The sequence below is a fragment of the Erinaceus europaeus genome, chromosome 1, assembly GCF_950295315.1.
Source record: "Erinaceus europaeus chromosome 1, mEriEur2.1, whole genome shotgun sequence".
Taxonomy (NCBI): Eukaryota; Metazoa; Chordata; class Mammalia; order Eulipotyphla; family Erinaceidae; genus Erinaceus; species Erinaceus europaeus.
In genome coordinates, this window is record NC_080162.1 from 186,520,000 (window position 1) to 186,537,499 (window position 17,500).

At 37.4% G+C, this 17,500-nt stretch overlaps 1 protein-coding gene and 1 non-coding gene across 2 annotated transcripts in view; one reads left to right on the forward strand and one right to left on the reverse strand.

Annotated features, from left to right (window-relative positions):
* ARFGEF1 (ADP ribosylation factor guanine nucleotide exchange factor 1) overlaps positions 1-17,500 on the forward strand; it is a 119,927-nt gene that overhangs the window by 60,012 nt on the left and 42,415 nt on the right. Inside the window, exons 8-16 of the mRNA XM_060202294.1 lie at positions 1,784-1,959; positions 3,277-3,410; positions 5,877-6,111; positions 8,000-8,099; positions 8,201-8,340; positions 8,442-8,550; positions 10,745-10,946; positions 16,395-16,506; positions 16,820-17,025. Of these exons, the coding sequence (XP_060058277.1) occupies positions 1,784-1,959; positions 3,277-3,410; positions 5,877-6,111; positions 8,000-8,099; positions 8,201-8,340; positions 8,442-8,550; positions 10,745-10,946; positions 16,395-16,506; positions 16,820-17,025 (1,414 nt within the window). The remainder of the gene's footprint in view (positions 1-1,783; positions 1,960-3,276; positions 3,411-5,876; positions 6,112-7,999; positions 8,100-8,200; positions 8,341-8,441; positions 8,551-10,744; positions 10,947-16,394; positions 16,507-16,819; positions 17,026-17,500) is intronic.
* On the reverse strand, positions 4,667-4,729 carry LOC132542833 (U7 small nuclear RNA). The gene has a single exon (XR_009553803.1). It is a non-coding gene; the product is annotated as a U7 small nuclear RNA (small nuclear RNA).

Consider the following 17,500-nt stretch of genomic DNA (forward strand, 5'->3'; position numbering starts at 1 on the left):
AGTTGTTAGCAAGATTCCTAACTACTATTTATTGAGAACCAATTGTGATTTTCTATATTGTATGGATGTGTATCTTTGTGTTGGTGAGTCTTCATAGACATTATCTTTGTTAAGAAAGAAAGAAGAAATAATGTATCAGTTAAATGTATACACATGATTGAAACACAGATTATTCATATTCCTAGTTCTGTGCTTCTTGTAGTGTATTTTCCTTATGCTAGCCTATAGTTTATTGTAATTGCATGAAAGAACTAGTTTCCTGGGGGAGGACAGAATACCAGATGATCTCACTCACGGATGAGATCTGAGAAACAAAGCCAAGGAATACACAGGGTGGATCTCCAGTGGATTGTAATGTGTCACAGCAGACTTGGAGGCTCAGAAGGGGAAAAGAAGAGATAGGGCGGTGGCGCACCTGCTTGAGCGCGCGGGTTACAGTGCATAAGGAGCCGGGTTCGAGCCCCTGCTCCCCACCTGCAGGGGGAAAGCTTCACAAGTGATGAAGCAGTGCTGCAGGTATCTGTCTCCTCTCTCTGTTTCCCGCTTCCTCTCAGTTTCTGGCTGTCTCTATCAAATAAAGATTTTTTTAAATTTATGAAAAAAAGCAGGGGAAAAGAAGAAGCACTAACGGGGACTTTGGGGACCTCTGTTGGGACCAAATATTGGTTTGGTTTAGAGTGAAATGTACTGACAGCTGTCTTGGGGAAATGTAGAGATATGGCCTGACAACAACAATTCTGTAAGTCAACATTTCCTAAGTAAAGCGGTTTTGGAATTGGGGGGCAGGGAAGGAAGGGGAAGACACTAGTTTCCTGAATTTTGGTCACAGACATATATGTGTTGCTTTTGCCCCCCCAAAATATTATATATTGTAACTAAAATAGTTCTGAAACTACTGTAGTATTATTTGTGTTTGTTCTGAAAGCTGTTTCTAGTTATATTGCAAATATAATTGCTTCGAGTGACATAATGAACACTGTGCAGCCGTATAGACCATTATTTCCATATCTGTGTTGCAAAGAATTTACTTTTATCTTAAAAGTATTTATTGCAAAAAGTTTGTATCTATTATATTAGTAGGTATTCTAGAAAAGTAGAGGTGACCTTTGTTTACCTGTGGTAAAACAAAAACTCTAAACACTGCATATTACACAACTCCTTTGGAGAGCATTAGCAGAGTTTTTTTTTTTTCTCTCTCTGACTTGATAGGACAAAGAGAACTTGAGAGGGGAGGGGGAAAATAGAGAGGGAGAGAGACCTGCAGTACTGCTTCACTCACCTGAAACTTCCCCCACGCAGGTGGCAACCAGGACTTGACTCCAGGTCCTTGTACATGATAACGTGTGCATGTAATGGGGTACACTACCACCTGGCCCCAGCATTAGCAAACTAAAGGCTATAGAAAAGAAAATTCTTTCCTCGGTATTTCCTATCATATTTGATTTGGGAGGTTTTTTGAGGCATTTCATTTGGCATTTCAAAGCATTAATATTCATTTGTACCCAGCTTAGTAAAGGCCAGCAAATAGACTGAATATAAACTTTGGCTTTGGCACATCCTTTTAGCTTTTCATCAGCTGAGTGTGTTTTATTGTTAAGGATCATATTTGGATAAACTTCAAATGCATGCTTACTAGTATGCTAATCTTTAAATGGTGACTGTTACACACTACTTTTCTGCCACTCTTTCATTTTAATTACTTCATTCTTTTTTAGAAACAATTTAGTTAAGTCAGGTAAACTTGCTATATATTTTATTTTATTACTATTTTTTACTGTAACAGATATGGGAGAAAGAACTACTGTGAATGCAAGTACAGATGGCAGCATTGGGACTATAGAGGATGGTAGTGACAGTGAAAATATTCAAGCAAATGGAATTCCAGGAACACCAATTTCTGTTGCATATACGCCGTCCTTACCTGATGACAGATTGTCTGTCTCTTCCAATGATACTCAGGTATAAATAGGGGGAGGGGAAGTAACATGAATAAAGCTGATAAATTTCTAGACAACCAACCAACACCTTGTAGTGAATATTTTCAGTTGGTAACACTTGCTGATGTAAGTTTGAGAAAACAAAAGCTTGGATTTTTTTTTTTCTTACTGGTATAAATCAAAGTGGTTTTTATACTGATAGCTAAATTTTCAACCCTAAGGATTGTTTTATACGTACTTACATCTTCCCTATGCTCCCATCTTGAAATTACATTTTAAAAGAGCATTCTTAGGGCTGGGAAGTATGTGTAGTCAGCCAGTAGATTTCACACACTGCTGCGCATTGACCCTGGGTTTAAACCCTAGCTCCATGTGGGAACACCATGGATAGCCACGGGAAGCTCCTTTGATGGTAGAGCAGTGATGTGCTGTGATGCCTCTCTCTTCTTTGTCTCTTTTTCTCAATGTGAGTCAAGTCTGTGGTGATGCATATAAATAAAATAATAAAAGGAACACTATCATAATTTATAATATTTCTAGTATCATCGGAAGAACTTTCAGAGGTATAGGGAACTTCATCTTATCTTTGTCTGGACATACAATGAATCAGTAACACTCTAGGGATAGGCCATCTTCATCCATCCTACCCTTCATTTTTATCATTGTAGATAAGGGTGATCTAACCCAAATCAGTGTTCCATACACAGGGGTAAGTTCCCTTGATCTTGTTGACTTTTATCAGTGAGTAAGTTTAAAACTTTGCCATGAGAATCTCCATTATATTATATAGAACTATACAGGTAGATAGAAGTAAAATACAATGAAAATTCAAAACCTTCATTGACAGTGGAAAACACCACTTGGGCCATTGTTGAGGCATGATGTGCTAGTTATGTTTGTAACTTGAACTTTTAAAGAGTTTACTTGGTGAGGAAGGGGGAATATTTTTGAGAATATATTTATTTATCATCACATGGGCTTCACTGCTCTGGTCTGACTTTTCAGAGAAACAGAGAAGGAGAGACACTATAGCTGAGACTTCCTTCAGTGTGGTGAGGTGCTGGCCTTCAACCTGGGGCATATGCATGGCGAGGGAGGTGCAGTTTCCAGGTGAACTATTTTGCCAACCTAGACTGAAGTTTTTAAATTGCTAAAGGGAGCCTACCAGAAAAAAACAAAGAAAGAAAAAAAACCCCTGCATATACTTTATCTGGTTTCCTTTTTCATAAATGGGAGAACCTTACCCATCACCTACTACTGAATTAAATAAAATACATAAGAGAATTAAATCAGTAGTACTGACAAATATCTTTACTTATATGATATGTAACTTTTTCAGGAATCCGGAAATTCTTCAGGACCTTCACCTGGTGCTAAGTTTTCCCACATTTTGCAAAAGGATGCCTTTTTAGTATTCAGGTCATTATGTAAACTCTCAATGAAACCACTTTCAGATGGACCACCAGATCCAAAGTAAGTCATTAACAGTTCTGTTTGACGAAGTTTATGAAGCTTGCAACTGGTAAAACAGTCTTGGGTGGTGCACACCTGGTGGGCGCACATGTTACAGTGTGCAAGGACCTAGGTTCAAGCCTCTGGTCTCCACCTGCAGAGGGAAAGCTTCACAAGTCGTGAAGCAGTGCTGCAGGTGTCTCTCTGTCTCTCTCCCTCTCTGTCTCCCCCTTCCCTCTCGATTTCTGGCTGTCTCTATCCAATAAATAAAAGTAATTTAAAAGAAATTTTTAAAAGTCTAAATTTTCTTGTAAGATTCATATTTTTTGTCTCTCCTCCACCACTTTTTTTTTCTCCCACCAGAGAGGTACTTGTAACACTATCTATGAAGTTTCTTCCTTGTAGTTAGGGAATGGGAACTTAAATCCCAATCCTTGTGTGCAGTGATATGTGCCATCACCCAACCATGTTACTTTATTTTTTTTAAATAACAGAAGTTGGGAAGATATCTTACCATGTAAGGCATATGTGGCCCAAGTTTGAGCCCCAACACTATTTGGGAGGTGCTATGAAAGGAGAGGAAGTTTTGGTGCTGTGGTGTCTCTGTCTCTGTCTCCCCCCCCCCCATCTTTCTTTTTGTCTAAATAAAAAAACAGCCCCAAGTGGTGAAAGTTGTATATGCCAGAGACCCGGGTTGTAAACAAATCATTGAGAAGCAGTAAGAATAGTAAAATTTCAAACTGCTTAGATAAGATACCTTCCACTATTTCCCAAAGTATACTCAGAGAATTTTGTTAAGTATTCCAGGAAAATGGTACTTAATAAGTACTGAATGATTGACTAATAAATTCCTAAGTGATTAGCCAATTCTTAAATGATTAACAAATTCTTAAGTGACTTTGTAGTTAATGTAGCTTAGATTCCAGCATGACTCATGCAAGGTTGCTGAAAGCTAAAGTTCAAAAGATGATAAAAACCTAAGGGAAATGAATCTTTAGAATCATAATGAAAGATACTGCCAGAGACATAGCTCACCAGGTAAGGTACCTACCTGCCTTGCCATTCATGTGACCCAAGTTTGGTACTACAGGCAATGCCATGGCACTAGGGGCAACTCTAGTAGTGTGGTGTTTTTCTATGTCTCTGTCTGAATAAAAAAGTAGAAGTAGGGATATCATAGATGTGTAGTGCCCTGGCTTATAAAAGCAAAAAACAAAACAAAATAGGAATATATATATATATATATATATATATATTTACTTACTTACTTACTTTATTGGGGCCCTTCTGGTAGAAACCAGAAGACCTGCTAGACAAATTCTAAAAGAGCTATAACACTACTAGGATAATATATTTTATTCTTATAAAAACAATCTGAAAAATCCCCCAAGATGAAACCTTTCTCTTTGGTAAGCAAGAAGTATGCTAAGATAAGCATCACTTTTTATATTTCCATCAGATGTATTTTTCTAAATTTTAGCATTTTTATAATTCACAAATACACACACACACACACACACACACACACACACACACACACACACAATATCACTAAAAGAGTCCTTATTAGTCCTAAGTATTTCTGCCATGACACTAGAACCTGGTTTTGGTGGTGATTGGCTTCTATTCTTTTAATTTTTTTGTGCTATAGTTTGTCAATTCAACTGAAACTTATTTGTGTTTAGAATTTTTTTTTTTTCAGTCAATTTCTGCTTTGCGTTTCTACTTCTTTTTTTTTTTTTTACATGCATAACATTCCCCATAGTGGGGGTTGTATTGCTAAATGGGAATCTGGGGAATGTTTAGAATTTTTAAGTAATATAAACAGTACATTGGAACCACTTTATACTAAATATTGCACTTTATGTTTAAAATACATTTTTCTGTTTTAATTTTATTTACCACCAGGATTATTGCTAAGTACCTACATCATGGCTCTACTTTTTTCTTCCCTTTCTCTTATTTATTTATTTATTTTGGATAGAGGCAAGACACAGGGTGAGAGTGAGAGAGCAAAAACAGACATACGTGCAGTACTGCTCCACCACTCGAAGCTTCTCAATTGCAGGTCTGGGAGATTGAACCCAGGTCCTCTTCACACATGGTAATATTTGAACTCTACTGGATGAGCTATTTCTTGGCCCCATAATGATTTCAGAAAAATGAAATAAGGTCATGAGAAAGGAACAATGCTTATATCTTTAAATTATTTTTTTCTTGCTAAAAGAAACTGATGCTAAATGCATGTAAATGATTATTTTACCGCTTTGAATATCTGAATTCTGTGTGGTACAAGAAAACTTGAGTAGAACTGCCTGTCAGCCGTGGCTGCACTTCCTCACATACTTTATGTTCTTTATTATGCTGTACTTTTTTGCCTCTATTTAAATGACTTAAAGTGTTTACCAGGAAATTTCTTTGGAACATCCTATTGTTATCATAATGCTAAATTTGTCCACATACTGTGCCTTCTTTTTCACATTTTAGGTCTCATGAGTTACGATCCAAGATTCTTTCATTGCAGTTACTTCTGTCCATTCTGCAGAATGCAGGACCTGTTTTCAGGACAAATGAGATGTTTATTAATGCTATTAAGCAGTATCTATGTGTTGCACTTTCAAAAAATGGAGTCTCATCTGTTCCAGAGGTTTTTGAACTTTCTCTTTCCATATTTCTTACATTGTTGTCAAATTTCAAGACACATCTGAAGATGCAGATTGAGGTATGTTCTTCATCTAGGCATTCTTGAGTATTTTACTTGTTTTTTGTTAAGTGAGAGTACTAGTAACAAGAACTTTATCAGAGATGTAATAATTTTTATATGTTGCCATGCTATGTACTTACTTTTTTCTTTTGTTCTTTTTTTAAATTACCCATTAAATAAGCATGTGGTACCTACAAAATACCAATCACTAGGTAATCTTAAGATGGAAACTCAGGAGCTGGAAGCCAGATCACTTGGTAGAGCACACACCATATTATGCATGGTTCCTGGCTTCATGCCCTGGCCCATCATGGAAGTACAGAGAAGAGTGAGGGCTCCCTAGATGATGGGAAGATGCTGTATTACCTCTCTTTTCTATATGTCTGTCCCTCTTGCTCTCCTCTTTAAAAAAAAAAAGAAAAGAAAAAAAGCTTAGATAAAAGAATGTAAAATCAAATTACAGTGCATGCCCTGCTTTCAAAGAATTTATACTATTTGAATGATTCTAGCTGTCTTTAATTAATTAGGTTCTCAGGATAGTTTCGCTGTTACTTATATGTAGTGAATTTGGCTAACTTAAAAGAAAGCTCTAAATATATACTATGCCTTTGGGAACCCATATTTCCAAGACTAGTACTCTAGCCACTGTCCCATCTTCTGGGCCACTAGATACCATAATTCTAAAATCTGCTAAGATTTTTGGTAGTAGATTAGCAGCAGCATGGTTAGGAACTATCTTCAAGGCCTGGGAAATAGCTGAGCAGTAGAGCACAGGACTTTCCTGCCTGAGCCCATGTTCTGTTCCCTGTGCTGCATATGCTAGACCTGAGTAGTACTTTGTTCTCTTTCTCTCATGAAATCAATTTTTTGACATTTTTTTTTAAAATCTTACCACTGAAACTCCAAAAAAAAAAAAGTGTTTTTCCACTTGATTTGGGGGTTGGGGAGGCGAGAGAAGAGCTATCATTATATTGGGATATAGGAAAGGTCATGACTCATTTTTGTGTAAACAACCCAATGTTACAGGTAGGATTTTTCAGAATTTCTAATGCATATGTCCCCTAAATGTTAATTTGTTGAGCAAGGGTATATAGCATAATGGTTATGCAAAGAGACTCTCTCATGCCTGCGGCTCCCATGTCCCAGGCCCAGGTTCAATCGCCCACACCACCATAAGCCAGAACTGAACAGTGCTCTGGTTAAAAACAATAAAATAAAAAAATAAAAGTTAATTTGTTGGTTGGTTTTCAGTTACTTTTTCAAAATTAGTTTGAATCTGAGACTTAGCTCTTAAGTTAATTTTACTAGGTTGATTAACTCCTTTGTGCTTGATAGTATTTGGTATAAAAAATAGTGAAAGGATAGATGTACTTTTGAGACCATAGAGATATCTACTTTTGTATGTAATTATAAAAATATGATAGTATCGGAGAATTAGATATTTATATTTTGTGAATTATAATGTCATATATACTTTTAAATTTAGGAACAGGTAATCTTGCTTAAAATTATATTTTTGAAATACATAACTGATAAGTAAGAATACAATTTATGCTACCTGAGAGTGTTTAAGAGTAAAGCCCTAGTTATGTTAATTTTATAAATATGTTCAAGAACTTATCACTCAGAGGGACTCTTAAGTCTTTGTATATTTCATTGTAGTAGCTTTGTGATGACAAACCAAACTTAGTAATAGAAAATTCAGTGTCCCTATGCAAAGGCTAGCTTAAGTCACCCATCCAAATAGTTTTAGTCCTGATGTTTTAGTGATGGAACTCTAAAAAGATGTGAACTCTTGAGAAATCTGGGTCCTAATTTGTTCTCTTCACCTTTGGGTTACTTAAAAAAGTGATCACATACATGACTTATACACAGTATGTTACATAGAATTTTCTCCTTAATACAGGTCTTCTTTAAAGAAATTTTCTTATATATTTTGGAAACTTCTACCAGCTCATTTGATCACAAATGGATGGTTATACAAACACTGACAAGGATTTGTGCAGGTATTTGAGATTATCTTCATTTTTTCCTTCTGAGATAGTTAAAAGACCACATAGATTCCTATACTAATTGTCTTTGTTAAAAAATTATTATGTTGTTGCAGATGCTCAGAGTGTAGTGGATATTTATGTAAATTATGATTGTGACTTAAATGCAGCAAATATATTTGAAAGACTAGTGAATGATCTATCAAAAATTGCTCAAGGACGGGGTAGTCAGGAACTTGGCATGAGTAATGTTCAGGTAAGAATTCTAAGCACATTTTCAAATTTAAAATTTGTCAAGCAAGAACTGTATGCCCTGCTTAAGGAGTCATCTTGGTTTTATTTTATTATGTTTTTTAGGAATTGAGCCTGAGGAAAAAAGGCTTAGAATGTTTAGTTTCAATTTTGAAGTGTATGGTTGAGTGGAGCAAGGATCAGTATGTAAATCCCAACTCTCAGACAACTCTTGGTAAGGTGACATTTTTAACTTATAATTCTTTATTATTTTAAGTAGATTACACTTTGGAGGATAGTTGCAGATACCATTGCACCAGGTTTATTATGTTTTTATTCAGTTATTTCATGAAGAGGTAGCCTCTATTCTGACTTCATTCACTTGCATGAGGTCTCGAAACTTTACATCAGGCTCAACCTGACGCTGTTGACTGGCTACGGAAGAAGGGCAAACGCTAGAAGAAGAAGTACTCTGAGTTTCCTAGCTGTGAGATTTCTCAGTGGTAGCGTGCAGGACTTGCATGCATGTGGCCGTCAGTCTAGTTCCTGGCATTATACATACCAGAGCATAGAGTTATGATCTAGTCTCTCATGAAAGTAATTAAAATTATAAATTTCACAACTTCAGATTTATAAATTATAAATTTCAAAATTTCAGATTTGTAAATTTCACAACTTCAGATTTTTCTCTTTCTGAATCTTCCTAAAATATTTTTCAGTATTAAAATGAACCATACTAGTGCAACTTTGTTAATAGCTATTTATAGAAGAAACATAAAAGCCAGTATAGTTTGAAGTCTTTTTCTTAGTGATTTAATAGTGGTTATGATCTTAAAAGTTCATGGGGGTATCATTCCACACCATATCCAACAAAGTTCTGTGTCCTTGATAACCACTATAGTTCTCAGAAAGTTTTTTTTTTTTTTTTTTTTTTTGCCTCCAGGGTTATTGCTGGGGCTCGGTGCCTGCACTATGAATCCACTGCTCCTGGAGGCCATTATTCCCATTTTGTTGCCCTTGTTGTTACCCTTGTTGTTGTCATTATTATTATTGTTGTCATTGCTGTTGTTGTTGCTTTTAGATAGGACAGAGAGAAATCTAGAGGAGAGAGAAAGACAGACACCTGTAGGCCTGCTTCATGGCCTGTGAAGCGACCCCCCTGCAGGTAGGGAGTTTGGGGCTCAAACCAGGATCTTCGCGCTTTGCGCCATGTGCACTTAACCTGCTGCGCTACCACCCTACCCCCTCAGAAAGTCTTATAGAAAATTTAATACTTATTTTATTCATTTACTTTTTGTAAGTTCATGTGTTTTAATTCTCTATACTCCACATATGAGTGAAACCATCAGTTTTCTGTCACCATTCTGCCCACTTTTGTCCTGGAAGGCATAATAATTAGCTTTTTAATTGCACAGTAGTATTCCACTGAATATATAAGCCATTATTTTTTTTTAATCTAGTTTTTCTAGTGGACATTTAGGTTGCCTCTACTTTTTGGCTGTTGTGAATAATGCATATGTGAGCACAGGGGCGTATATGTCCCTTTAAAATGAATGTTTTTGTGTGGTTGGTATTGAAGTAACAATATGCTTTAAGGATTTTAAATTGTTGGGGCCAGGTGGTGGTGCACCAGGTTGAGTGCATATGTTACAATGCTTAAGAACCCAGGTTCAAGCCCCTGGTCCCCACCTACAGGGGGAAAGCTTTGCAAGTGGTGACGCAGAACTGTAGGTGTCTCTCTGTCTCTCTTCCTCTCTGTCTCCGCCTCCCCTCTCAATTTCTGATAGTCTCTACCCAATAGATAAATTAAAAAAAAAAAATTTAAAAAGGAATTTTAAATTGTTCATATGTATTTGATGATTATCCTTACTCAGAGAATAGCTCATGGGGTCTAGACGGTGATTCACCGAGTTTAGTGCATGTTACCATGTACAAGAACCCAAGTTCAAGCCCCCAGTCCCCACTTGCATGAGGGGAAACTTCATGAATAGGGAAACAGTGCTGCGTATGTTTCTCTCTTCCTCCTCCCCATTTGTCTCTATCCTAACAAATAAAATAAGGGGGTGAGAATAGTGGATTTGTTGTGTAGGCACCAAGCCCCTATGATAACCCCGGCAACAACAACAAAAACCGGGATGGGGGAGAAAAAAGACTGAAAGCTACTGTGAGACATGACATGACATGAGCTGAGAGAAGAAACGCAGTGGATATTCACAACTACAAAAAGGAAAAACAACATTTAATAATACAGCCTGCACATATTAATTTCAGTGGTTTGATATCAGCGCTTATCATTTGTTACAACACCTACTTTTAAATCTGTGTTAAATATATAGATAAGATCGGATTATCTTACCTTTATTTGAGGGTTTTTTTGTTTTGTTTTTACCTTTTATATGTTTTTACTGAATCAGTTTTTCTACTTACAGGTCAGGAAAAACCTTCAGAGCAAGAGACAAGTGAAATTAAGCACCCTGAGACAATAAACAGATATGGAAGTTTAAACTCTCTGGAGTCGACGTCGTCATCAGGAATAGGCAGCTATAGCACACAGATGTCTGGCACTGATAATCCAGAACAATTTGAGGTCCTCAAGCAACAAAAAGAAATCATAGAACAAGGAATAGATTTGTGAGTGTTGACTTTAAGAGGAAACACTAGTTCGATCCTCCTAACAATTCTGTGCCACCCTTAACCTGGATTCCTCTACATTTTTAGACTCTTTTTGTTGTTGTTCTTTTCTTACTACCACCATAAGTAAGTCGGATGGGGTGTAGTTCTCCTCTTTGAAGATAACTAGTGTCTCCTTGTGCAGCAACTCCTGTTCACTATGGTATAGCTAAAATGAACCCTGACAGTGCACGTTAAATTACCTTTGTACTAAATCTTTCTCTTTTTAAAGAAATTTGATTCTGCTGTGTTTTTTTAAAATATTTTTATTTATTTATTATTGGATAGAGAGAGAGAAATTGAGATGGGAGGAGAAGATGGGGAAGGAGAGAGACTGGGGCCAGGTGGTAGCACAGCAGGTTAAGTGCACATGGCGCAAAGCACAAGGATGGTTGCAAGGATCCCTGTTTGAGCTCCTGGCTCCCCACCTATAGGGGGGCCACTTCACAAGTAGTGAACCAGCAGGTGCCTGTCTTCCCCCCACTCTCCCCCTCCTTTCTCAATTTTTCTCTGTCCTGTCCAGCACTAACAGCTATTACAGCAATAACAATAGCAAGGGCAACAGAATGGGAAAAATAGCCTCCAGGAACAGTGGATTTGTAATGCAGGCACTGAGCCCCAGTGATAGTCCTGGAGGCAAAAATAATACTAATAATAAAAATTGAAAAAGAGAGACACCTACAGCCCTGCTTCACCATTCATGAAGCTTCCCCCCCACAGGTGGGGACCAGGGGCTTAAACACAGGCCCTTGTGTACTGTAATGTGTATGTTTAACCAGGTATGCCACCACCTGGCCCCAGTTGATGAACCTCAGTGATGAAATTCCATATTGTATTTCCTAAGAAAGTGACAATTAAAGAACTTTTAAATTCTAGTAGCATCTATTAATCTATTGTTACTGGCTTCACTTTGACAGGATGATTCCTTCCCTTCCCAACTTGATTGTTCTGCCAATCTCTGATATTGTAAAAACAGTTTTCCTATATAAGCTGAGTGAGATCAGTTTCTTCTTGGATTAGTACATATTTGAATAATACCATTCTGCTTTCCTACTTCTAACTTCCCACTTTTCTTTTAAGGAATTAACTATGGGGGGCGGGGGAAGGGCACTTGTCCTTTGTCCATGAATGTTATTACTACACTCAGACTGTTACAAATCGCCTTGTGTGTTTGCTTAGTTTTGCTACTGTAGCTCAAAAGCATTTCTGCATGAATCTTAAGATACACCTTTTAGCAAATGCTCAAATACCTGTTTGTTTGTTTGTTTGTTTGTTTGTTTGTTTACTAGAGCACTGCTTAGCTCTGGTTTATGATGGTTCTGGGGATTGAACCTGGGACTTTAGAGCCTCAGGCATGAGCGTCTCTTTGCACAACCATTATGCTGTCTACCCCCACCCTCAAATACCTGTTTTTAAAGCATTCTTTACCAGTTGATAAAGTGTACCTGTATATATCAGGATTCTAAAATTTCCAGAAGTAACCATAAGTTACCCATTCTAATTTTTTTCATCAATATTTGTTAGTGTTTCATCTTGCCCAGGCAGATAAAAGGCCCTGTGGAAGCCAGATGAATGAAATATCACTTAATTCTTTAGAAGCCCAACTTCTGCTCGGCCCATTATGTTAGGAGAATAAGATATTCACAGGAGATATACATTATGTGTGCTAAGAACCATGAAGGCACTGATCCTTGTAGTCAAGATTATAGTCTAAATGTGGGCATATGGTTTTAGAAATAGTGTTGTGTGATAAATGGTTCTGTGCTCATAGAGAATATTATATATAAAGTTTGCCAAAGTCGGAGAACTTGAAGTCCTTATGTCATCGTAAGACTTCAAAGTGCATTGGACATGCCTTCTGCTTCTTATAGACACTGATGATGCTTTGCTCTGCTCACCACTTGACCACTTGTGAAGTGACTCCCCTGCAAGTAGGGAGCTGGGGGCTTGAACCGGGATCCTTGCGCTTTGTATTGTGTATGTTTAACCTGGTGCGCTACTGCCTGCCTTAACTGCCCAACCCTCCAGCCCCCACCCCACCCCACCCCCATCCTACCTTTCTAGTAATGACTTACCTGTCTTGCCATAGGCTGATTTTCTTCCTGCATACATCTTAGCATTTCCTGGGTTATTTTTCCTCAGCCGTTTCTCATTTATATCTTCTCCTATATGAGAAACTCCAAACATACCTATACTTGCCTGTTGAGTATTTATTTCTATTAGGCATTATATAACTTATCATATTTCCCGTATCTATAAACAAAATTGTCAGTGTCTGTTACCAACTTTGCAATCCAAAACCAAAAATAAAACAGAAATTGGATTGTGTCTGTATTTCTTTTGAAGACTTTTTTTTTTTTTAGACTTTTCACCTTCTGTACCCCATAATGATCCTGCATCCATACTCCCAAAGAGATAAAGAATAGGAAAGTGGAGAGGATGGGATATGGAACTCTGGTGGTGGGAAATGTGTGGAATTTTACTCCTCTTATCTTATAGTTCTTTTTATTATTTTATTTATTGGGGTATTAATGTTTTATAGTCGACAGTAAATACAGTAGTTTGTGCATGCATAACATTTCTCAGTTTTCCGCATAACAGTACAACCCCCACTAGGTCCTCTGTTCATCCTTTTCCAGAACCTGTGGCGGGGGGAGGGGGGAGAGTACAGGTCTTTTGAAGACTGTTATCCTCTGCTTAATATCTAAGTTACCTAAGATTTTCCCTTTGGCTGCGATCTAATTAGTCCATTCTATTAATTCATAGATATCTCTGCAGTTTTTTCTAATGTAATTGTTCTTTTTTTTTTTCATTTGATATTTCTTCCCTATAGACAGTTCTCTAGACTTTGCTCACACTTATATAATCTTCCTTGAATGGAAGCCTTCTCTTTCTCCCTTCCTTGCTCTTAGAGCATCAAGTCACAGCTGATTGATCCTATATCATACCATTCATAATTTTTATTTTATGTATCTATTTTTATTTGTGAGAAAGAATCAGAAGGTCAGTCTGACAGATACAATGCCCGATCAGTGTTTAAGAGTCCAACACTCTAGCCACTGTGCTGCCAACTCCCCCCCTTCATAATTTTGATCTGCTGAATTCTGCACGTCATCACATGTCACTTCTCTGTTTCATTTTATTATTTCAATAATGCAGGGCTATTAGAATAGTTGTTTTATGCTTTTGTATATTGGTATGGTCTCTTCCTCTGCCTGGGACATTTTTATGTTACTGTTTATAAAAGATGTAATTACTTTTAAAACTTAGTTCCATAATTACCTTCCTCTGAAAACAGACCATGATGATCTTTGCCACAACCTTCTTAACCTTGTAAATACATTATTAGTGGTTTTGTTGCTATAATTTTAAAATTGTATTTTATCTAATTGAATTGAAAGTTTTCAGAAACCAGGGACTGTTTTTAACCTAGTGAAGATGTTCTGCTTTAACTTATGTACATGGTCATAGTTGAGTTAAAATTATTTGAAGGACAGGGAACATTTCAGATGAAAAGATTAGCACAGAAGGGTGAACATTTGAATACTGTTCTTAAGTATGGCAAATATAGAAGGAACGCAGTAACAGGAAGTGAAATGAGATGGATTCAGATTAAAAATTACCTTATTTCTGTTGGCATTGGCATCTTGTTGATGGGTTTTAAAGTGAGGAACAGTAGCATCAGATCTCTCCTTTGGTAAGATAAGTTTGCTGCCAGCTTAAAGGATGCATTAGAACATGAGCAAAGCAAGAGCTGAGACCATTTATGATTAAGAACTCCTGGGCTATCCAAGTGACCGGTGATAAGGTACCAAAGAAATTAAGCAGTAAAAGCAAATGTCTGGAAACAAAGAGGTGGCATTTGAGTTGTATTTTTACACATAAAGGTGATTTCTCTCTTCAGATAAAGTTGGCAGAGGCATACAGAGGAAGTGGTCCTAAAATGCAATCTATTTAAGATAGTCTATGTGGGAGGAGATGGGGGGTCTGAGGGGTGAGATGTAAACACTATAAACAGTTACAGTAAGGAAGGTTTTGTGTACTAGTTTATACTTTATTCTGAAAATTTTGGAATCCTTTAATGAAGGAAGTAATGTTATCAGATTGTGGTTAAAACTGTCACCAGAGGGGGCTGGGCAGTAGCGCAGTGGGTTAAGTGCCCATGGCACAACGCACAAGGGCGTGAGTCCCCGGCTCCCCACCTACAGGGGGTCGCTTTGCTAGCGGTGAAGCAAGTCTGAAGGTGTCTTTCTTTTTGTTTATTTATTTATTTCCTTTTGTTGTAGTTGTTGATGTCGTCATTGTTGGATAGGACAGAGAGAAATGGAGAGAGGAGGGAAAGAGAGGGGGAGAGAAAATAGACACCTGCAGATCTGCTTCACCGCCTGTGAAGCCACTCCCCTGCAGGTGGGGAGCCGGGGGCTAGAACCGGGAGAATGGCGCTTTGCGCCACGTGCGCTTAGCCTGCTGCACTACCGCCCTACACCCTCCTTTTTTTTTTTTTTCATATTTATTTATTCCCTTTGTTGCCCTTGGTTTTTTTATTGTTGTAGTTACTATTGTTATTGATGTCATCATTGTTGGATAGAACAGAGAGAAATGGAGAGAGGGGGGAGAGAAAGATAGACACCTGCAGACCTGCTTCACCGCCTGTGAAGCTACTCCTCCGCAGGTGAGGAGCCAGGGGCTCGAACCGGGATCCTTAAGCCGGTCCTTGTGCTTTGCGCCAGGTGTCTATCTTTTTCTCCTCCTCTCTGTCTTCCCCTCCTCTCTAGATTTCTCTCTGTCCTATCCAGCAACAGCGACGACAACAATAACAGTAACAACTATAACAAGGGCAGCAAAATGGGGAAAACAAACAAAAAACTGTCACCAGAATTCAAGTTCTGTATTTTAAAAACAGGACATTTAGAATTTGATCAAAAGACATAGGTAGGATGAGCATAGATTATGTGTTTATGTATATTAAAAATATCAGATATTCATGTGTTTATATCCTTTGTCAGTTCTATTCATTGTCAGGTAGTCTGTGAAATCATCTGTAAAAAATAAAAATAGGCTTGGGGTAGACAACATAATGGTTATACAAACAGACTGTCAAGCCTGAGGCTCTGAAGTCCCAGGTTCAATCCCCCAAACCACCATAAACCAGAGCTATCAGTGCTCTGGTTAAAATAAATAAATAAACAAACAAGCAAATAAATCCTTTCACTTGAAGCTTTTTCTGAGGATACCAAAGAATTTTTGTAATGTAACTTGTGTAATGTAAGTTTGTTGTACTTTCATGTGCTGATTGTATAAGCTTTTATTTTCTTTGTGTTAGTAGAAAAATTATTTTATGTATTTTTAGAACTTTATAGGAGTTGCAAATGGCTTTCTTTCTAATATTTCTAACTTCAATTTGTCTAGATTTAATAAAAAACCAAAGAGAGGGATACAGTACCTCCAAGAACAAGGAATGCTTGGAATTACATCTGAAGATATTGCCCAATTTTTACATCAAGAGGAAAGATTAGACTCTGTAAGAATACTATATTGTTTGATTTTAACATTATCTGTAAAACTTCTCTTTAACTTACTGATACACATTATTGCTGCTTTAAAATGCTTTCATAAGTATGTAAGCAGAACTTAAGAATAACCTAGGTATTATTCAATTAGCTTTTTAATTTTCTAAACTCCGGAGAATATTTTGGTTTTTATATAAACACGTTTATATTTGGTTTCATGTTTGAAATAAACCCTGGTGCCAAACCTGTAAATCTTTGGATTTATGAGTATGTGGTAAGTGTCACATTCCATGAGATTACCAACTTCTGTCTTTTGTACTTTAGACCCAGGTGGGTGAGTTCCTAGGAGATAATGATAAGTTTAACAAAGAAGTCATGTACGCGTATGTGGATCAGCACGACTTCTCAGGAAAGGACTTTGTTTCAGCCCTTCGAATGTTTCTGGAAGGATTCCGTCTTCCAGGAGAAGCTCAGAAAATTGATCGATTGATGGAAAAATTTGCTGCAAGATACCTAGAATGTAATCAAGGGTAAGCAAACTTCAAACTCAAGTATTTACTGACTGCTAGCTCTACCCAAGACTCTGCACTAGGGAGAACCAGAAGATAAAGATTCCCCTGGCCTTTGTGAACTTAGATTATTTGTGATCTGGAAGTGATAAGACTCTTCAATAAGAAGTGATTTTTAATGTTTTATTTTTATTTGATATTTACTTTATATGATATTTGCTTCAATTGATAGATTAGTTTCATATGAGAGAAAGAGATGGAGAGAAAGACACCCTGAGCCCAGATCTGATGCATGCAACGCCAGGGCTCAGGCTGGGAGCCCCAGGAGTGTGAATTCCTTGCTCTTAAATGTTGGGCTGTCTCACCAGCTGCCATAAAAATTGTAATATGGGTGGTCCGGGAGGTGGCGCAGTGATAAGGCTTTGGACTCTCAAGCATGAGGTCCTGAGTTCGATCCCCGGCAGCACATATGCCAGAGTCATGTCTGGTTCTTTCT